The sequence below is a fragment of the Bison bison genome, unplaced genomic scaffold, assembly GCF_000754665.1.
Source record: "Bison bison bison isolate TAMUID 2011002044 unplaced genomic scaffold, Bison_UMD1.0 scf7180017864155, whole genome shotgun sequence".
Taxonomy (NCBI): domain Eukaryota; kingdom Metazoa; phylum Chordata; class Mammalia; order Artiodactyla; family Bovidae; genus Bison; species Bison bison.
In genome coordinates, this window is record NW_011494727.1 from 878,149 (window position 1) to 900,110 (window position 21,962).

Below are 21,962 nucleotides of genomic sequence, written 5' to 3' on the forward strand. Positions count from 1 at the left end.
CCATGGTGAGGGTCAAATGAGTTCATGAGAATGAACTACTTGGAACAGTGCCAGGCACGTAGAAAGTTGTCAGTAACTACCAATTATCATCATTATGCATTGTCAAATGAGAAGTGGGCTACATCAGTGGATCGTAGCATCACAAAGACCAATCTAGAGAACTAGTAACTGCCACACTTAGTTAAGAATCACTTGGAGGATCATGATAAAAATAAATTCGTTTTCTCGGGCCCCAGCCCCGGAGATCCTGATTCGTGAGTCTGGGGCATGGGGCCAGGAATCTGCTTTTGGACGCATTTCACAGGTGACTCCTGAGGTGTTAGCCATGTTTAGCAGTCACTGGGCCCAGGGACCTCAAGGGTCTCTCCAGCTCTAGTGTTGCAGGCTAGGTTATTCTCCTCATTCTCCTGTTGGGAATCCTCCCCTTCAATTCCCCTCTACACTCTGGTTTGAATCAGAACACGTTCCTTTGTGTTGACTTGGCTAGAAATACTCAACTCCTGATTCTCAGCCATGATGTAACCAGAGTTACCCAAAGCCCCATCCTTGCCAGTACCTGGGATCTTAGAGCAAAGAGCAGAGGGCACGCCCCAGGATCCCGGGTAAATCAACTCTTGTCTGATTAGCGGTCCAGTTTTTTGGCCAGGCTTCTAGTGTCTGTAAAAATCAGAGTCCCTTCCTAAACCAAGCGCTGTCAAGTGACTAGAACACTGACTTCGTGTTCAGAGAGCACTGGGTTTGACAGGAACGAGAATGTAGGACAAGTTTGTTTTCCCTGTTTTTTAACGCGCAGAATCGTCAATTAACAGCCTTGTTTCATTTTGCTGCAACAGCGCCATCTGCTGTTGGCCAAGCCCATGACTCGCACAATTGAGGATCCCAGGTATGGGTTTAAGCTAGGAAGCTAACCAACATCTGTGAGGTGCTCTATGCACTTTGCAGACGTGGTCCACACCACTTCTCTTTGAGGCCTCAGAGATCTTTATATTCATAATCATTGTCACATCAGTTGTCTGCAAATAGAAGAGAAACAGGCAACTTTATCCTCTGGAGCAAAGAGATCCAGGCTAAGATCCTACACCCTACGCACAGGAAAACTGGAGGCAGATCAGAGACACGGTCGTCTTATGTGTGCTGGGGCCGCTCACGGCTCAGGTCCCCTCAACGTTTCAATGAGATCTACTCGCCAGGAGACAGTGCCTTACTTTCAACCAGTGTAACCTTTTTTTTCCTGCCGAGGCTTGAGGGCAGTGAGCCTTTTCCGCACTGGAATGATGGCAGCCATGCTTCCTTTACACGGAGGTGAAGCGGGGAGGGCCCATCTGCCGCTGCAGGGGCCACACAGGAGTTCATGCTTCTGGTAAATCCCTCCCCTAGTTGAGTCTCCAGAACCGCTGGTCAGTGATCCGTCCTCTCCCTCTGGCTTCTCATCCCGTAACGCACCTCCCCACTAGCCACAGCCAGTTCTAGGCTCAGAAGCCAGCCCCCGCTTGCTGTAGTTAGCAGAGTCTAGCTGCTGCTAAACTAGCTCACGCTTGATGAGGTGCTGAACCAGCAAAGGAGGGTGACAGATGTCCCCAGACTACACTGTATCCAGCAGACTTAACTCGTTCCCTCAGCACAAACAGCTGCCAACTAGCCCTGGAAATGTGTGTGTTCAGACTCAGCCTAAATCTCTAGTTTAATTAATCATTTAATGGTGTTAAGAAGACATGCTGCGTGCTCTGTCATTCAGTCATGTCCGACTCTTTGCGACTCCATGGACTGTAGCCCGCCAAGTTCCTCTGTCCATGGGATTTTCCAGGCAAGGATACTGGATTAGGTTGCCATTTCCTTCTCCAGGGGATATTCCTGACCCCTGGATCGAACCCACGTCTCTTATGTCTCCTGCATTGGCAGGCAGATTCTTTACCACTGAGCCACCTGGGAAACCCCTGATTAGAAATTGGGGCATCTTGAAAGAACTTTATTGGTTGAGATAGGTAGATATATGGATGGGTAAAGCACTTCTTGCCTGAGCCATCTGCTTCCCAGGCTGACATTCTATTTATCCTCATGAGATGTATGCCCTGGAGCCTGCCCATCCCTCAGACCTCTTCAGCTGAGGCCAGAATTCAGACCCATTCTTAACATCACCGGTTGGCCAGCTCTCCACTCACTACATGCACCCCTTTCTGCCGAATTTCACCTGCTAGCAGAAGCAATGAAAACACCACCAAGGCTCCCAGGGCGACCTCTGTCAGGCCTGAGATGGAACATACCTCACCCATAGAACAGTCTTGGTGTGAACATTGCTTCTCTAATTCAACCTCCTAATTTGACAGATAAGGACACTGAGGCTTGGAGAGGTGAATGGCTTCCACAGAGTTTGGTGAACCACCCAGTGGGGTCAGATGGGCCATAGTTCCAAGTCTCTGTGCTAACTCATGCCCACCAGGAGGCCTGGACATCTTGTTAGACCATCCCATCACCAGCCCCACTCCCTGGAGCCTGGTTCTGCCTCCTCCCTTCTCTCACTGCAGAAACATGGCATATAAATTGGAGCTTGGCTTCAGTGGGAGCTGCAGTTCCCAGTGAGGTTCTTGTTGGGCTGTGTGTACAGTGGTTCCAGACCACTGCTGATCTTTCCTCAACCCTAAGAAATAGTTGATGAGTTTCATGGTTAATGGTTAAAACTGACTTTAATCTTCAGCTCTCCTCCTCAGGGTAGATAATTTTCAGGAGGTCACAATCCAGAAGATTTTCTATTTTCTGTCTTCTTCTCTTTCTCCTTCTTCATTATTATGGAAAATTTTAGATACATACAAAATAAAAGCAATGGGGTATTGGACCCCTGTATATCCACTACCAGCTTCAAACGTGCTTAACTTTTGGCTACTCTTATTTCCTCTGCACCTCATTCACACATCACTCCCCTATAAGATGGATTATTTTGAAGCAAATCCCAGACATTATGTCATATCATTTGTAAATATTTCATTTGGTAGCACTAAAAAGACTCTAAGAACTTTTTATTTTTAATTAGAGTGTAATTGCTTTACAAGGTTGCCGGGGTCCAGCCCCAGCAGGATCCAGGGGTACCCTCAGGATGATGGCATAGGCGAAAGGATAGCAAAGCAAAGAGAACAAAGGCTTGACCTTCCTTGATTAACACAGAAAGCCAATAAAGCTCCTGTGTTCCAAGGAGTCATCCTGAAAGAAGAACAGAGAGAGAAAAGGAGGGAAAAGGGAAAAAATAACAACACAGGGAGACCAAGCTTCGGTGAGTGAGGCCCGTAACTTTATTTTCAAAAGGAACTTTTATAGCTTGACTTGTACATAGAAGGAAATGAAAGATGCAAAGTCATTCAGAGTCAGCCCAAACATTACATCTGTTTTGTCTTTACCAAAACCAGGATTTTTCTGCATACCTTTCCCATAAACAATGTTGTGTACATTATCTTCTGGCCTTGGAGGCCTGTGGACATTTTATGACCCTTTTTTGATAAAGGCTGCTCAACCAGAAAACTTATTTTCCCTTAAAGTGTTTCTTCTTTATTTCTCCCAGCCTCAGAAAGTACTAAACAGACTTACATTCTCACGGAGCAAAGGTGCAATGAGTCACAACAAAGAAAGAACCAATTAGCTCAAAGGTCTGATGTGGCTAATTCCAAGGCTGCTACTTGTTTTTCTTACATTCCAACTATGTTAACTAATGCACTCCCAAGTGCACAATGGATAAGGGATATGGGCACTTGGCAGCAAGCATTGGCCCAATAATGAAGCCCTTTACCAGTACTATCTATTCTAGTAATTTTTCATCCCTTAAAGGACTCTATGCTCATTAGGACTTTTAGAATGTTTTGGCTTCCCGTGCCTTTCAAGGTTGGGGAGTTATGAACAATCATGTGTGTTAATTGCAAGATTTTGGATAAACCTGTCAGGCAAGCTAGAAAGCCATCAGAGGGGTTTGAATTGAAACACTCCTATCATGCCCATTAACTAAAGCCCTAGGTTGATTTTTTCCAGAGAAAGGTGGTCGGGGATAGCCCCCTGTTAATGTCAGAAGAGTTGGTGAAAGGCACAAAATAGTAAGACAGACAGATTCTGGTTTTGGGGTGGATGCTCGAGCAGATTCAGGGGGTCCCTTGAGGCCTGACCCGCCTTTGCCTGTCAGGCTCTCTCCGCATGGCCTTTGTTATGGGTGGGATCTCCCGTGGTGGCTCCCGGCACAAGATTGTGTTGGTTTCTGCCATACAACTAAACCTGAGTCAGTCACAAGTGTACCAACGTCCCTTCCCTCTTGAACCTCCCTCCTACCGCCCCTCTAGGTTGTCACAGAGCACCGGATTGAGCTCCCTGGCAGCTTCCCACCAGCTATCCGTTTTACACATGATAATGTATGTTTCAGTGCTACTCTCTCAATTCGTCCCACCCCTCTTCTTCCCTGCTGGGTCCACAAATCTGGTTCCTATGTCTGCGTCTCTTGTTTCTGTCTTGCAAATAGGTTCATCAGCACCATTTTTCTAGATTCCATATATATGCATTAATGTACAATATTTGTTTTTCTCTTTAAGAATGTTTTCTTAAACATAATCACAATATCATCATCACACCAAAAGATTATTAACTCTGAATATTAATATCATCCTGTCTGTAGTCAGTGTTCAGATTTCCTTGATTGTCTCACAGAAGTTTTTTAACAGTTTCTTTGAATCAGAATTCCCATTATGTCCACGCACGGCATCTATTGATTTGTCTCTTCAATTTCTTTTAGTCTATAGGTTCCCCTCTCTTTTATTTCTTCTCAGTTTGTTGTTGGTGCTGGTATTGAAGAAGGTCTTTTTTTAAAGAGATGAAATGAATGGGTTTTTTTTTAGTAATACATTGATCTCGATTATGCTTTATTAAACTAATATAAAATTAAGTTCAGTCCCTTAATTTTATACTCAAAGGTGATAAAAGACATCCCTTAAATATATTGAATGATAAACCAAAGATACAAGAATCACTGTTGGCCAGTGTTGACTGAGTGAAGCATTGGTCCCAGCGTCCTTATCCCCGTCCCTCCTTGAGCCCCAGGCCCCCGTGAGTCCCCAGAGCCTTTCAGTGAGTGGTTTCTTGGGTTGGGATGAGATGGTTGGGTGGCATCACCAACTCGATGGACATGAGTTTGAGCAAGCGCCAGGAGTTAGTTATGGACAGGGAAGCCTGGCGTGCTGTAGTACAGGGAGTTGCAAAGAGTTGGACACAACTGAGTGACTGAACTGAACTGAACTGAACTGAACCTCTGGGGTTATTCAACTAAGAAACCCACAGAACTGAAGCGTCTTCTCATAGCCCAGGTTTATGATCAGAGCCCCCTCCCTTCCCTATGTCTGTTGTCCCTCTAATATGAAGGTAATACTAACAAAAGCAGTTGGAAGGTCAGCAAAGGGAGAAATGGATGAGGGCAAAACTACTTCTTCATTTCTAGACTATTGACTTTCTGAGGAAGGGGCTGTTTGGGTCCAACATCAGAGAAGAGGGACCCACCCTGGCAGCAGGGTGCAATTCACAGACTGGGTGACACCCTTCTGTGACACCCTCACAGACCAAGAAGCAGGTGCCCACAGCCCTGCCTTAGCTGGGGTCCTGCCTAAGGTGATCTGGCCCATCCTTTCTACTCATGAAGTGTTTGAGGAGCCGCCTCCAGCCCCCCATGGATTTATGGAATGACCTTTTGACTTTTGAAAGCAATGTTAGTCTTCACCGTACACTTTAGCCTGTGTTTTATGAGCATGTCACAGGCCGTTAAACCCACCAACTCTTTCCCTTTTAACTTCCCACTAGCTCTTATTTTTTAACTGTGATGTTATGGGAAATGTTTGCTATGCCAGAACTGAAGTGTGACAGCTTTTGGGAAATAACTTTCATAACTCCCTGGGTTTATATATATATATACATATATATGTGTGTGTGTGTGTGTGTGTGTGTGTGTGTTATATATTTGAAAATGTTTTATTTGTATTTCTTTGATTATATTTTTCATTTTCATCAAAGCTTTTGTAAATTGTTTTGATCATGCCACTGCCAATATTTTTGCTTTCATTATTTAAATTTATTCATTTTTAATTGGAGGACAATTGCTTTACGACATTGTGTTGGCTTCTGCCATACATCTACCTGATCCTTGTTTTTTGTTTTTGTTTTTTTAATACCTATGAACCACCCTTTCTCTCAGGAGTCCTCTCTCTGGCCATCTGGGAAATGAGACCATTGTGGGCATAGTGATACCCAGATTCATTCCCAGGGTGGAATCAGGCCTTGAGACTCAGAAATCTGCAGAATGGAGGTCAGCAAGGACGCCATGGCAGCTGTGTTTGGGTTCACACCCAAGGGAAGAAAGCACAGAGTGGAGAGGGCTGAATGGCAGCCTGGGAGTCACCACCCTGGTGTTTGTTCACCTGACATGTGGTCAGGGAAATCTGGCCGCAGAGGCGAGCAGAGGAGGCTGGCCCTGCGGTCTCCTCCCGCCGCACAGGGTGGTGATCCGAGCAGGGACGCTTGAGCCACGCCAGCCTGGGTCACACTCAGCCATACCTGACCTCTGTGGTGGGACCTCTCTGAGTCCCTGGTCTCCTGATCTGGAAGTGGGGATATTACATGTCTAGCGACCCCCCTGGTGAAGGAAATGGAAACCCACTCCAGTATTCTTGCCTGGAGAATGCTGTGGACAGAGGAGCCTGGTGGGCTACAGTCCATAGGGTCACACAGAGTCGGACACAACTGAAGTGACTTAGCATGCATGCATGCATTGGAGAAGGAAATGACAACCCACTCCAGTATTCTTGCCCGGAGAATCCCAGGGATGGAGGAGCCTGGTGGGCTGCCGTCTGTGGGGTCGCACAGAGTCGGACACAACTGAAGTGACTTAGCAGCAGCAGCAGCAGTGCTTTATAATTTAAAAAGTTTCAAGTGCCATTTGCAGAGATGTGGATGGACCTAGAGACTGTCATACAGACTGAAGTAAGTCAGAAAGAGAAAAACAAATATCGTAGAATATCACCTATTCGTAGAAATAGAGATACAGATGTAGAGAACCAAACTTATAGACACCAAAAGAGGAAGGGGCAATGGGAGGAATTGGGAGATTGGAATTGACGCATATACACTACTATGCATAAAACAGGTAACTAATGAGACCCTACTCTAACAGCACGGGAAACTCTACTCGATGCTCTTGTGGTGACCTAAATGTGAAGGAAATCTAAAAAAGTGTGTGTATATATGTACATACAGCTGATTCACCTTGTTGTACTGCATAAACTAACACAGCATTGTAAAGCAACTATACTCAGTAAAGATTTTAAAAGTTTCACACACATGATTTCGTATAATCCCATAATAACCCTTCTACCCATATTGCCCATTCCCCTTCCCTCTCCCCACTGATAACCACTAGTTTATTCTGAGTCTGCTTCTTTTTAGTTTTATCTAGTTTGTTGTATTTCTTACATATTCCACACAAAAGTGATAAAGTGAAGTGTTTTTAGGTTTTGCCACACACTTATCTTCTCCACACACCCCGTCCCTATGCACGGTCCTGTTATTAAGCCAGAAAAACTTGCTTGCAGGGTAGAAAGCCAAGGAGAGAAACCGTTCAAATGACAATCGAAGCAGGTCCTGTGACAAAGACCTAAGAGTCAGAAGAGGGGGTCAGGAGTGTCGCCGGCAAAGCCCGTGGCCCCAGAGACCTTTCGGGCAGGGGCCTCTCATTGAGCATTGTTCACTCACTTAGTGCTCGGGTGGCTCTCTGCCCTTAGTCTGAGGACCACGTGTTCAAGCCCAGGTTCCCGCCGAGGGAGCCAGCCCCCTCCAGCGGCAGGAGCTCTGCCTCCTGCCCCCGCAGCCCCAGCCTCTCCACTCCAGGACGGACCCCCGCTTCTCACCCTTCCCTTGTGGCGCTTCCAGGGCCCAGGAGACCTTCATGCAGTGGGACCAGTGCCGGCGCTTCTACAACTTCCTCATGGCCGACAACATGAAGAAGATCATCCTCTCGCACCGGTGAGGCACCTTCCCCTCCCTCAGGAAACAGACAGTACCTTTGTTTTGTTTTGTTTTTTTTGTTTTTGGCTGCAGCAGGTCTTCGTTGCAGCCTGCAGGATCTTTAGTTGCAGCATTTGGGATCTAGTTCCCTAACCAGGGCATCGAACCCCAGAGCCCCTGCTTTGGGAACATGGAGTCTTAGCCACTGGACCACCAGGGAAGTCAGTGCCTTTCTGAGCTTATTTCACTAAATGCCAAAATTCCTCTTTCTCTAGGATAAAAAAGAAGAAGAAGAAGAAGGCAGGGTTGGTGCAGATTCTCTGCTGACTGCTTTGTGATTTGGTTAGAAACAAATTTGTCCCAAGCTCCCAAATTAACCATGGAAGCTATACTGCTTCCATATTTTTCAAAAAATTCAAGAAGGAAGAGAAACCATTTCCACACCATTCTTTCCCAAATGAGGGCCATCCTGGGGCTTCTCTGATGGTCCAGTGGTTAAGCCATCAAGCTTCCAACGCTGGGGACACAAGTTCAATCCCTGGTCGGGAAACTAAGATTCCACATGCAGCCCCCCAAATTTTTTTAATTTTTAATTTTAAAAAAGCAAAGTTAATTATTAAACAAAAAAATGAGGGCCATCCTGAGGGTGGCTTGTCACTGTAGAGGAATGTTTCTCTTTAGGAGGCTTTTGGGCTTGGGGGAACCCAGAATCGTTCTCTGCTAGCTCTTGGGGTTCTGATCAAGCAGCAGTGGGACGGGGATCCCACCACTGGCGCCAAGCATGGTGTCCACACTCTCCACACCCTGCCTGCCCATCTCGTGCTCAGAGTGCTTTGGTGCGTTAGCCCCTGACAAGTGCTGAGAGCAGCCCCTGGCTGGCAGTAGCACTCAAGGAATATTAGTGATGATTTCATCACTGTGACTGTCCTTGGCCGTATGGGTTCTCCCCCTTCCCCCACATGCCTCCCTCCCCCTCCAGCTGGAGCGGGCCACTCAGAGACCCCCGTGCCCCCTGGCCTCTCCCGACCCTCTTCCCATCACCTCTGCTTGTCCAAACCCAGCGCACGCCTTTTAGGTCCATCTCTGATCTCCACCTCCGTGAAGCCGGCTCCTTCCCACTAGTTGTTTTTCTGTTGTTTCTCCCCGAGTGTGAATCCTGCATCCATGAACCAAACAGGAAAGCACGGGAGGGCTCGGGCATGTTTTGATTCACTCAGAGCCTGGTACACAAATGGGCACTCAAAGAGGTACCCAAAGCGGGGTTCTGAGGCCATCCTAGGAAAAGCAATCTGGTCTGAATGATCAGTTTCTTATTCTCTTTTTCTCAGCAGTTAAAAGAAAATGTTGTACTGTCCAGCCAGCCAGGCACCCCACTGGGCTTCCTGTGGGTGGGGTTCCTATGGCGTCTGGGCTGGCGTGGTGCTCACAGGCCCCTGGGCAGCCAGGCAGCCGGGTGCGTCCCCAGGCTGTGGTGCTGGGCGGGTGGAGACCTTTGGAGACGAACGTGCCCCAGGCTGGCCTTCCGCTCAGCTCGTGGTGTGTGAGCATCAGTTGTGTGCCGGGCTCCGAGTCGGGTGTGGCTCAGCTGAGGTTTGGATGGATCCAGGGGTTTGCTGAAGATACGCAAGGGGTGAAAGCAGCCCATCAGACCCCAAGTCCAGGCCTCTGTCTGGCTTTCCACACCTCTGGGGTGGACAGTGAGCTCCTCCCAGGGAACGTTTGTTTTGCTGCTGGGCTCAGTCTTGCCATTAATTAATGAGTCCAGAAAGGCCATCGTGTAATTCTTAACAAATTGGGAGAGTCCTTTGAATGTGCTCTCAGTGTATTTAAATGTTTTTTTTTAAACTTACCACAGAAAGTCAAACATCTCGAAATTTTCAGGACTCTTCATTAGAATTTTTTGTTTTCCCCACCAGCATCATCTTTCCTTTCTTAAAATTTTTTTCTAGTTTTATCGGGACACACTTTAAATTAGGAATTCTATCCTTTAAGTATATGATCTTCCTAATTCTCTTTTGGAAAAAAAAAAAAATTTTTTTTTTTTTTTTTTTTAAGAAGTTGGTTCCTTTCCTTTGGAAGAGGTGGTGACTGGCTACCAGAACATTTAGTTTCTATAATGAATTTTTCCCACTGTGGGGCCAAACCTCAAAACAAACTCCGTCAGTCTTCCTTGAGCTGTGTGAGTGACAGCTTTCGCTGGCAATGGACATCTAAATGTATTCACTATGACCTCTGGCTTTACGCTCACCCTCTCTAGATGGATCATTTTCTTAACTAGAAATGATTAGTCTTCCGATATGTTGTTGTTGTTCAGTCGCTAAGTCATGTCATACTCTCTGCACCTCATGGACTGCAGCACGCCAGGCTCCCCTGTCCTCCACTTTGGAGTATACGTTAGCTTTTTATATAAAAAATAAACTGTGAGATGAATGTTTGATGGGGAAAATTTTTTAATGTTTATTTTTGTTTACTTATTTGGCTGCACTGGGTTTTAGTTGTGGCATGCAGGATCTTCTCATTTTGGCCTGTGGGATCTAATTCCCTGACCTGGGATCGAATCTGGGCCCCTGCCACTGGGAGCATGGAGTCTTAGCCACTTAGCTAACGTATTGGAAAGTGGTTGATTTGCCCAAGTGCTGAATGGGTTAATCATTATCTTCCTTGTGAAGTGGCACGAAGAGCTCACAAAGGGAAAGAGGTTCTGCCGAAGAGAGCAGTGGCAATACCAGTGTAAAGCTGGGGGCCCCCAACTTTAGAGTAAGTGCCCCCAGCCCTGCCTTTGGCTGGCTGACAGCCTACCCCAGGCCACACAGCCCATCCTGAGACCTCTCTGCAGGGCCAATTTTGAAATAGTCATCTAGGCTGAAGCCTAGTCCTTAGTTTGTCTAGCTGCCCCTCACAAGGAAAATAAGGTCTTGATATCCATCGCTCTCCGGGTCTTCAAAAGTCAACAAGCTCATGCTCTGGGACATTCCAACGGCTGAAGGGATTTATTTCTAAGTTATCCACATCTGCTTTGTCACAGACTCTCTCCTGGCGTACCTCTGGGGCAGGAAGCAGGCTCAGCCGTGGTTGTTTATCATGTGCTTTAAAAAACTTTTTTTTTTTCAGCTTTACAGAGGTATAAGTGTCAAAACGGTGAGCTGTTTCATTGTACAGTGCGCTGATCTAACATCTACTTCTCATTCCTTGTACAGTGCGCTGATCTAACATCTACTTCTCATTCATTGTACAGTGCGCTGATCTAACATCTACTTCTCATTCCTTTTGCTTTCCATCCCCTTCTAGGCAAGCTCTTTTTGGAGACCATGTGAAGAAACCCCAGAGCCTGGAGGACACAGACTTGAGCCGCCTCTACACAGCCACATCTCTGATGCAGATTGACGACAACGTGATGAGGTGTGCCCACGGCCCGGGGTGGGGTGCCAGGCGGGAGGTGGCGGGCCAGCACTGCCCGGCGCCAGGGCTTTCCTCTGCACACTTTGGTATTAAGGGTTTGTTCGTTTGTTTTTAATGCCCACCATTTAAAAACTGAAGATTTCAGGACTTCACTGATGGTCCAGTGGTTAATATTCTGGTTTCCACTGCAGGGGCCACCTCGGGTTCAATTCCTGTTCGGGGAACTAAGATCCCACATGCCGTGCAGCATGGCCAAAAAGTTTTTTTAAAAACCCTGAAGATTTCACAGAGAAATCCAAATTTCTAATGTCTCTTAAAAAACAGGAAGGTGCTCTGAGCACTCATTCTGCATTCCTGCCTTGCCCGGCTGAGCGTGAACAGGGGAGCTGTGGTGTGTGCGCACTAGTTGTCCATAGTCCTCAACTCTGGCATGGAGATCAGATGTCACACAAACTGCATGTGGCAGTGGAGTAAAGGAGAAGGAAAAATTTCCTGTACTTGTACCTGCCCACGTCTCTATCCAAAGTAGAAAAACCAAAAGTAAACCAAGAGAGCTGGGTGTTGCAAGAAAAATGGACAGAGCCTCTTCCTTTAGGGGCACGAAGACACTTCTCTCTGAGTGTAAAACCAAACCTCGCCCACTTCGCTCAGGGACCCTTTCCTGCCCCACCCTCTCCAGGCACCTGAGGTCACCCCTTTGACAGTGTCCTCTTTTCTGGCACCAGTGGTTTCTGATTGAGGTTAGCCTCACCTGGAAAGGTAAAGCTGATCTCTGACCTCATCAATCTCTTCTAAAAGCATCATCCTTTTTGTTTAATGATTATTTGATACCTTCAGATGTGGCCTAAAGTTCATCCAAATAGACAGATATTAACCTGAGGGCATGGGATCTGTACTTACCTTCCTTATGAGGTTTTAGTAGCCTTCTTATACCAAGTAACTTTGAAATATGCCCGTGAATATGCCCAGTTACTCAGAGGAAATGGAAATTGCTGGTATGTTCAACAGGCAAGAATGAATTATACCCACGCTCACCTACCACGACGCTCACCTACCACAGGGCATGCAGCTTTACTGTGGTGCAGACACTGTCCTGGGGCTTCCGTTGTGGCCCAGACAGTAAAGAGTATGCCTGCAATGCAGGAGACCAGGGTTTAATCCCTCAATTGGTAAGATCTCTTGGAGAAGAGAATGGCTACCCACTTCAGTATTCTTGCCTAGAGAATCCCATGGACAGAGGAGCCTAGCAGGCTATAGTCCTTGGGGTCGCAAAGAAGTTGGACATGTCTAAGGAACTAACACTTTCACTTTTCAGACACCATACTAATGAGGGAAAAAAATATTACATAAATTTCATTCATCTTCTAAGTCCAAAAGAGAGTGTTTAGGAAGAAGCTGCTCTCTTTAGCTCCATTTTACAGAGGAGAGGGCTTCCCTTGTGGCTCAGCTGGTAAAGAATCCACCTATAATGCAGGAGACCTGGGTTCGATCCCTGGGTTGGGAAGAGCCCCTGGAGAAGGGAAAGGCTACCCACTCCAGTATTCTGGCCTAGAGAATTCCATGGGCTATACAGTCCATGAGGTCAAAGAGAGTCAGACATGACTAAGCGACTTTCACTTACAGAAGAGAAGCTCAGAGAGGTTAAGCCCTTTGTGTAAGCTTACCTAGTAAGTGACAGAACCAGAATTTGAACCCAGATGCCATAGCCGGGTGTTCTTAACCCCTAACTCTGGTACCTGTGTATATTCTCTGATATGATGTGTTAGTGTGGGAACCTGCACAGTAATATATCAACTCAGCATTCCAGTCTTATTCCAAGTGTTGTTTTTTCTTTTTCTTGTGTGTGTGTGTTCCAGGAAGTTTCACGGCTACAACTCCCTGAAGGAATATTACGAGGAAGAAAGCTGCATGAGATACCTGCACAGGGTGAGTGGCCACAACTCAGAGAGCGACATCTCAGAATTAGCATCACTCCACCCAGCTCCACCCACTGTATAACAAGTCTCCCTCCTCAGCTTCCCTGGTGGAAGTTCAGCCGGCATCTGGCTCCATCCACTGTAGTTGTTGACTTGAGTTTATTATCGAACAAAGCCCTGCCCCTCTGTGACCTCTGAGTAGTAACCCCAGAGCTGTCCCTTAGTCCAGTCTGCTCCCCAGTCTGTGTGAAAGCCCTTAAAGTCACTGCCACATCCGTTTTTTTCATAAGTCCTCCTTTGATAGTTTCATCCAGCCTGGTTCCTACTGTGGTTCCTCATAGGAAGCCCATGTAGATTTCTTACAATCCTAGACTCTTTTGGGTCATTGCGTCTTTCATCGGTGTGGTGCCCAGGACTGAATTCAAAATTCCTGCCTTGATCTGGCAAGCACAGAGCAAAGCAGATGTCTTTCTGTATCCAAATGGTAGAGAAGCATGTCTTTGGTCGAAGTGGATTGGTTTATATTAATGGAGTTGTCAGCAGCGATGATGAACTTTGTGTGTGTTAAATCAAGCTTGTGGCCGATCATAACCACTATGCTTTTTTTTAACCTGAATCCCCACCAAACCAGTGTCTCCCTTTCTGTCTTTGATCAACTGCTCTTTTTACTCAAACACAGGACTTCCCATTTATCCCTGTCAATGTCCACCTGTTAGTCTGGCCCACCACTCCCCCCGCTAAAGCAGATCATTGTGAATGGCAGCTCTGCCATCATGTCATGTCAGCCACTCTGCATACTTTAGCATCATCATCTAGGCTTTTCATGTCTTCATTTAAGCCATTACAGAAATGTGGAACTGTCCAGAGCCAATGTCAGGGCCTCCAGCTTAGGCAGCCAGTTGTCACACTTCCTGAGCATGGCTGTTCAGTAATATCTGAGCACCCCCATCAACACCATCTCCGCTAAGAAGAAAAAGGACACTACTGGCTGTTTTGCTAAAGTGGATGTTGAACGCACAGCTGCCAAGAGCCTCCCAAGATCTACCAGCTTGCTCCTGTTTTCCTTCCTCAGATTTTTCTAGAAAGGCTCCTTTGTCTGCAGTGAAGCAGACTCCTTTCTTTCTCCCCACAACATAAATTGGATGACCATGTACATAACTCTGTAAAGTCGTTTTTCTGAAAGATACGGCTAATCTGAGACACTGTGAAGAGGATCAGAAATACGTTGCCGGCGAGTATTGTAGTCCTGAGCCTTGCTCCATCAGAGCACGTGGGTCACCTAGGACACCGAGCACGGCTCCTGTGCGTGCCTGTACGTGCCTGTGCGTGCCTGCCAGGGCTGCAATCCCAGCGGCCACTGCCAGGGAGCACAGGCATCCTCAGTCCATTAGTTCAGCAGACTAAGCACCGACCCTCTTCCCTTTGCTTCGGAAACATGTCCAGTAGTGTATTTCAGCCTTGGATCAACGGGATCTAAAAAAAGAGAATTGATCATTTAATCCTGCTTTTATTTCCTTGTTTCAGATTTACGTACCTCTCATGCTGGTGAATGCAGCCGATGACCCCTTAGTGCACGAAAGTCTTCTAGCCATTCCAAAATCTCTTTCAGGTAAGTGTTTCTTCCCGCCGCTCTCTCAACCGCTCAGCAAACTACCACAGTACATCGCCTTCACCACGCTGACATCTCCTGGACACCAGAGCGTCTTATGGCAGTATTCTTACTTAGTCTAGTCTGATAGGCCTGGGGCTGTGGTAGAGCCTGTGTTGAGCCTTTCATGTTCTGTCCTGGTGCAAGAGACAGGATCCTCATTTATAACCACAACCTAGAGTTTGGGGGAGTCCCCTGGTATTCTATGAAATTATTGCCTCAGGGATGTGACTCCATTAGGTCTGAGAGCTTGAATTAAAGAGATATTTAGACTTGAAACGTTGACCTGAAAAGGAAAAAAAAAAGTCAGTTCTGCTGCCTCTTGTGACAGACAGCCTCCCTGTCCACTTTGAGGATAAAAATATAAGCCATTGAAAAAGTAGAGAAGGTCACTCATGGGAATACCATCATGTTTCAGGCTGGCATGACCTCATGTCTTGCTAGGTAGGAGCTACAGAAAGAACTAGAAAGAGGGAAGCAGAGGAAATACTTGGGTCACAAACCACAGTTACTGTGCATTGTCATTCAGATCCCTCGGACCAGACCTCCCTGCCCCATCCTCTGTGATTGTTTCCTCTTATAAACATCACGTGTTAACCAGAGGGAAAGGGGTACATCTGATTCTCTCCTGACCCCAAGTTAAAGAGTAGATAATGCAGCAAACAGACACAGGACCAATGTCCAGACAGGGCTCTGTTCTCCACTCAGAGCGAATGCATGAGTCGCAGGTGTGTTATGTGATAAAAGCTGTCGCCTGTCAACCGCCTGTCAAACCACAGGCTCCCTGCACAGAAACAGCCACGTTGGCAGCGGCAGGAGGACACAGGCTTCCTTCTGCACATCTAAAGTAACACCCACAGCGCTCATGCTGTCATACAGAAACTGATGAAATAGCAGCCAAAAGGGAAGAATAAAGGGGATCAGACAAGAGCCCTGCAGAACCAGAAATGCAGGTGCCAGGAAGCGCCTCAAAGGCCTGGAGTAGCCAGCAAGGGGCCCCTTGTCGCTCATCCCCCTGGGAAGACAGATGCTCTTTGTGGTACCTGAATGCACCTGGCTCCACATTTTTGCATGTCTTCAGTAATGGCTTTACTAGCCCATGTGGGACTAGCTTAAACATGGACTCATAAAGTCAAGCTCCAGGTTTGTAATTCTCAGATGACCATTTATCACGTGAGGTTGAGAGCTCGGGCAGCTTTTAACACAACTTGCAGCTTTATGTTTTAGTCTTGCAAGATAAAGTTCTGCAGTGGAAAATCATTGGCTCCATTGAATTCATCTGGTTCTTTGGTCAATAAGAGTGTGTTAGGAATCCGTCCTCAAAGTCTGGGCCCCACCAGTAGCATCAGCATCACCTGGGAGCTTGTGAGAACCGCAGAGTCTCAGCTCCTTAAATCCAGGCCTGTTAAAGCCAAACCTATATTTTAAGTCAATTGCCTGGGTGATTTGGATTGGCCAGAAAGTTTGTTCAGATTTGTAAGACGGTGCAGAAAAATCCGAATGAAATTTTTTGGCCACCCCAATACTTGGCTGTACAGTTGAGTCACCTGGGAGTTTTAACAACACCAATGCCTGGGTCCTCCCTCTTTCACCTGCCAACTCCCAGTTCCACCCCACCCCAGCCCTCACATCAGAATCTCACTGGTCTGGGTGCAACATAGGGACCTTTATTAAAAAAAAAAAAAAAAAATTCAGGTGATTCTAATAGGCAGCCAAGTTTGAGAACCACTTAGAGTTCTAAGGATGTCCTAAAAGGCAACCCACTCCAGTATTCTTGCCTGAAGAATCCCATGGACAGAGGAGCCTGCTGGGCTACGGTACATGAGGTCACAAGAGTTGGACAAAACTGAGCAACTAAACCTAAGCCAGTACCCATTCTGCTCCAAAGCTAAGCTGCTATTCCCAAACCTGCTTGATCTCACCGTCTTGCCTGCCCCCACCAAGTTAGCACCCGCCCCCACTGCTGGTGAACGAGGCGGAGGGGGTGGAGATCAGATGCCCACTTAGAGGGGGACACCTGCACCCTTGGGGCAAGCCTGGGCCACCCTGGCCAGCTCGCCCTCCCACCTCCAGCCCCGGAGCCGGTCAGAGGACAGTGACTCACTCAGCCGCCTTTCTCCTGCAGAGAAACGGGAGAACGTCATGTTTGTGCTGCCCCTGCACGGGGGCCACTTGGGCTTCTTTGAGGGCTCCGTGCTGTTCCCCGAGCCCCTGACGTGGATGGATAAGCTGGTGGTGGAGTACGCCAACGCCATCTGCCAGTGGGAACGCAACAAGTCGCAGTGCTCTGACACGGAGCTGGTGGAGGCTGACCTGGAGTGAGGCGCTCCCCGGACTCTGGCGTGCTCCAGCCGCCCTCCTCTGGAACTCTCATCCCTCACTGGCTGTTTTCAGGTCTCCCATCTCCCTCAGCGACCTGGATCTGACCTCACACCATCAACGGGGACCACCCACCAGACACACATGCGACCTGAAGTGGGTGGCGGTCCCTGGGAGCTCCAGGCTATTTTTGTGCTTAGTTACTGGTTTTGTCCATTGCATTTGTTAGCCATGGTGACAAGCGACAGGGTTCTCACCCTGCTGTCCGGTGTCAGCATCGGATTGCTTTCAAGCCAATTACATCTAGTTTCCCTATTAAAAAGCGTGTCTGAATAGCAGTTTTGCTTTGCCAATCAAATTTTCCCCAAGAGCAGGGAAGGATGGATGTTACGCTGTGGCAGTTGTATGTGTCCTGGATGTAGACCCTAAATAGAGCCAGTGCTGTAGCTACAGTTCTTGGGGGCCTGGGGCCCTGGGCCCCCCCTGCTGAGAGTGTGGTCTCTTACATGACAAAATTCCCTTGAGTCAGAAGCCAAGTTTCTTCCTTACGCATTCCTGACGATGAGAGTTACCTGGGGCGCTTATTACAAATTCAGCCTCCCACGTCCTTCCCCTTGGAGGTGTTTCTGTGGGGCTGGGAAGGGGCCTGGGATTTTAATTTTTGACAAGTGCCCCAGGTGATCCTTATCACCAGGCAAATTCGAGAAACCCAATGGTGCGGAGCCTGTGAATTAGAAACGTCTTGGTAGCTCATGGTATCTCGTAGCTCCCAGGAGCCTCTGAAGCAGCAGTGCCTGTCATGTGCACCTGCCTTGATGTGATAGCCATGAGCAGTTTCAGCACGGGCCTGGGCTGGTGATGGAGACTTCAGGCCTGCCTCTGCCTCTCACTGGCTATATGACCCTGGACAAGTCCCTTTGAACTTTTCTTTCTTCACCTGTAAAATGCAGGAGCGGCTGGACCAGGCAGATTGCCGAGATCACTACCAGTTCTAAAGTTCAATGACAAACTCAGTTTACTGAGGTTTGAGAGAACTCCTCTCCAGGGGAGCCCGGGAGCTATTCTAAGCATGTCGATATCATCATTTGCCTTTCTTTTTTTTCTTTTTCCTGTCCCTCATTTCATATAAAGTGGTTTGGTTTTGTTTTTTAAAGTACTCATTTTATTTTTTTAGCCCACACACAGAAGTTGCTCAGTCGTGTCCGACTCTTTGCGACCCCATGGATTGTAGCCCACCAGGCTCCTCGGTCCATGGGATTTTCCAGGCATGAATACTGGAGTGGGTTGCCGTTTTTTTTTAACCCAGTTCTCTCTAACTCTGGCTTTTGATACCAAACAGTTCAAAGGTTGGATCTGAGTTTGGAGAAATCGCTTTTCAACTGAAGAGGGTGTGATTTTGGAAACCGGATTTTTAGTTGAATAACTTATGTCCGTAGGCTATTGGATAGGTCTTTCAAGAGTGTGTCTTCTCAAATGAAAAGCCCATGCTGTGTTTCAAGTACTCCTTTCCTCCAATCATGTGGTACTTGAATATCTAAAAACCCTGCACTTTGAAATAATCAGCAGTTGCTATCTGGAACTGAACAGAATTATGAGTGAAATGACCTAGATACTTAAAATTATTATTTCCCCTGCTTCTTCTACTTTGCTCTAGGACAGACAGGAGTATTGATAATGGATCCGTGTGCAGATATTTAAGGGGTAAAGGGAGCCATATGAGGGCCTGGGCGCGGACCCTCTTGGTCACAGGTGGTTATAGTTTGAGCCTCGGTCCTAGTCACGTGAGTCATGTGTTGTTTTCTGACAATCACCAGCTTATCCTAAATGGTAACATCAAAGACCACTGTTATCTGAAGAGACTAAGGCTTCTCTGGTCTCGACTTGGCTTTGGTTTCTCTCTCTCTCACACACACACACACACAAATTCATCATCATGACTTTCCCCCCAGGTTGTTATTTTTCAAGTGCATATCTCATTCACGTGCTTTTAGCACAGATCGGCACTTTATCTTCTGCCCCTTGATTTGGAAGCTCGTCTTTTCCCCCTCTGTTACTTTTTCCTCCAACCTGCAACCACAGCTGTAATCGAGAAAATTCACAGTCATATTTCCTGCTCCTACCTTCCTGTCTCAAGACTTTTTGTGAAATCAGATAAACGAAGCAATAACCTAACGGGGCTGAATCACCATCCCAGGAAGCAAGAGGCTCCCTTTCATTTGCCTTAGGACACATCCCTTGATCTGTTCCAACTGTATAGCAGCCAGGTACCAGCTCCATTCAGGAGGAGAAAACAGTCCGGTTGTCATACACTTGGCGGAGACAGGGACAGGAGTCTGGAGCCTGGTGTGCCCGGCAGTTCTGTTGACCCACGGAGGAGAGGCAGGGCTCAGAGCACTCCCTTTGTTGCTGGACAACCGGATTTTACCCCACAGGACCGTGGGGCGCCATGCACAGCTGAAGTCTTTTTAGCGTGTGGCTCTGAATGGCACTTTTTAGCTCACATGAAATCAACTGAGGCCCTTTGTTCGAGCTTCAGGCTCTCATGCATGGAAATGAGAGTGTAACTGTGGCCGTCTTACAGGAAAATTGTTGTTTGTTTCTGAATGGGAGCACAGAGGCATTCAAGCCTAATAAACAAGGGAGCAGCACTTTATATGTCGGTCAGCTTTTTCCTCCCTCCCGCTTGCCTGGCTTTTCTGTTCATTTCTGATGATAATGTGGCGGCTCTTCTTGCTCCTGAGGTCCTCTTGGGGTTAACACAAGGCTGAATTTTCAGAGTGTTTGCATATTATATTTTAAAATCAGGTTAAGGACATAAATTGTAATGGCCTAGATAATTCTGTTGCTGGAAGAACATGTTAAAAAACCAAACAGGCTTCTAGCAACATTTTTCCAAGTTTTTCTCCCTGCCTCTGTAAACAGTTTTGAAGACAACAGTGAGTAACTGATCCCAGTCAAGTTAGGATTGTGCATGTTCAGTCACTCAGTCCTATCTGACTCTTTGCGACCCAATGGACTATAGCCCGCCAGGCTCCTTTGTCCATGGGATTTCCCGGGCAAGAATACTGGAGTGGGTTGCCATTTCCTCCTCCACGGGATCTTTCTGACCCAGGATCAAGACCTCGTCTCCTGTGTCTCTTGCATTGGCAGGTGAAGTCTCTACCACTGAGCCACCTGGGAAGCCCAAGTTAGGATTATCTGACTTGAAAAATGGTCTTAAGTCTTCTTGATGCACTTATATCAGTAGCGAGTTTAACAGTCTTAAAGAAAACCTCTTACCTTCTCTGATGTGAGTCTGTACCAATGATTCCAGGGCAGAATGAAGACAGAAAGTTATTTGTTGTCACTGTATTCCTTGAACCTCCTGCAAGCATTTCCCACATACCTTAGAATGGGAATATACCTGCCAGGGGAGCACCCTCTCCTGACTTGGTGTTAATGTAACCAGGGTCCTGGACACTTGGATTCTTCTCCTGTCTAAATCACACTGGTCTGTGGGCAATCTCTTCCCCTCTCTAAGCCTCGGTTACCTCACCTTAGACCATCTCCAAGTCCACTTCACCTGTTTACACATCCTTTGCCAGAACCTTCCCAACTGGCCTTCTACAGCCCTTGTAAGTGGACACAGATAAGTCAAGGCTTCGGGCTTGTCTTGAGGGGACTTGGAGAGAGAGAGTGAGCTACTGCATTCAGCCTTTGCTGGTGAAGAACCTTGATTTTGCCCCAAGCCCCGTGTCCCTAACTAGCTTCTCTTCAGAGCCTCCACTGTCCTCCCAGTAGCCTTTCTGTGCCGAGGGCGGTCTCATGACGGGGACAGGTGCTGACCGTTGGAACAAAGCGAATATCCCCTTCATTCTGTGAGACTTGGGCAAGCATTGACCGTTCCCAGGGCAGGAATCCTTCCTGCTCAGACTTCCATTCTCAAACTGCAGCCTTCATTAGAGCTGAGATTTCTGGATAGTCGAGTTTGTCTGTCTGGCATCTGAATGAGAGCTCTCTTTGTCACTGTGTGGCTCATGATCCATTTTGCCAGCGCCTGGGAAACAATACACGTGTTCTTGTTTGTGTTTGCCAGGCTAGCAGATGTCTGAGCTCTGAAGGGCTTTTCTTTTTCCCATGGCACTGATTCTGACTTAGCGCTGAAGATCACTGAAACGTCACCTTGAGTTCAAAGAACTCTGGTCTTTGTCCTCTGAGGCAGGACAGGAGAGTTATCATATTAAGCATTTTGCTGCAGCGTCCACTCACAATATCAGCTAGAATCATTTTTCTTTGCCCAGAAAGCCTTAACTTGCCTCTAGAATATCCCCTGGTAGGACAAAGCTATTTGGCTGCAGAATTGAAATTCTCCTGCTGTATTAGTCTGCAACAAAGCCACAGCAAAACCAGAGAATGTTACATTAGGCACCTCCCACCCCTTGACAATTAAGAGCAGTCTGGAACTGGCCAAACACCTGATGTCTCTTTCTTCCTTCTTGGCCTCACTCTGTAGTTCAAAGACTACTTGGATACTTCCAAAAGCCATGAAAAGTGGCAAAAGCCTGCGTGTGGCATTTAGTGGCCAAGCAATTGAGGGAAAGGTGTTCTTCTCCACATGTTATCAAAGCAGAGGAAAATGTCCCCCACCCCACCCCGCCCCCGCGAATTCCCTGGTGGTCCACGTTAAGACTCCG

At 47.2% G+C, this 21,962-nt stretch overlaps 1 protein-coding gene across 2 annotated transcripts in view; it reads left to right on the forward strand.

Moving 5' to 3' along the window:
* ABHD2 (abhydrolase domain containing 2) overlaps positions 1 to 18,447 on the forward strand; it is a 109,534-nt gene extending 91,087 nt beyond the window's left edge. The window contains exons 7-11 of one of the 2 annotated variants that reach the window (XM_010841021.1): positions 7,933 to 8,025; positions 11,296 to 11,406; positions 13,263 to 13,332; positions 14,847 to 14,931; positions 17,096 to 17,618. In XM_010841021.1, the coding sequence (XP_010839323.1) occupies positions 7,933 to 8,025; positions 11,296 to 11,406; positions 13,263 to 13,332; positions 14,847 to 14,931; positions 17,096 to 17,292 (556 nt within the window). In that variant the 3' untranslated portion in view covers positions 17,293 to 17,618. Of the gene's footprint in view, positions 1 to 7,932; positions 8,026 to 11,295; positions 11,407 to 13,262; positions 13,333 to 14,846; positions 14,932 to 17,095 lie in introns of both variants that reach the window. The other variant, XM_010841022.1, reaches the window with a different exon arrangement.
* The last annotated feature ends 3,515 nt before the right edge of the window (positions 18,448 to 21,962 follow it).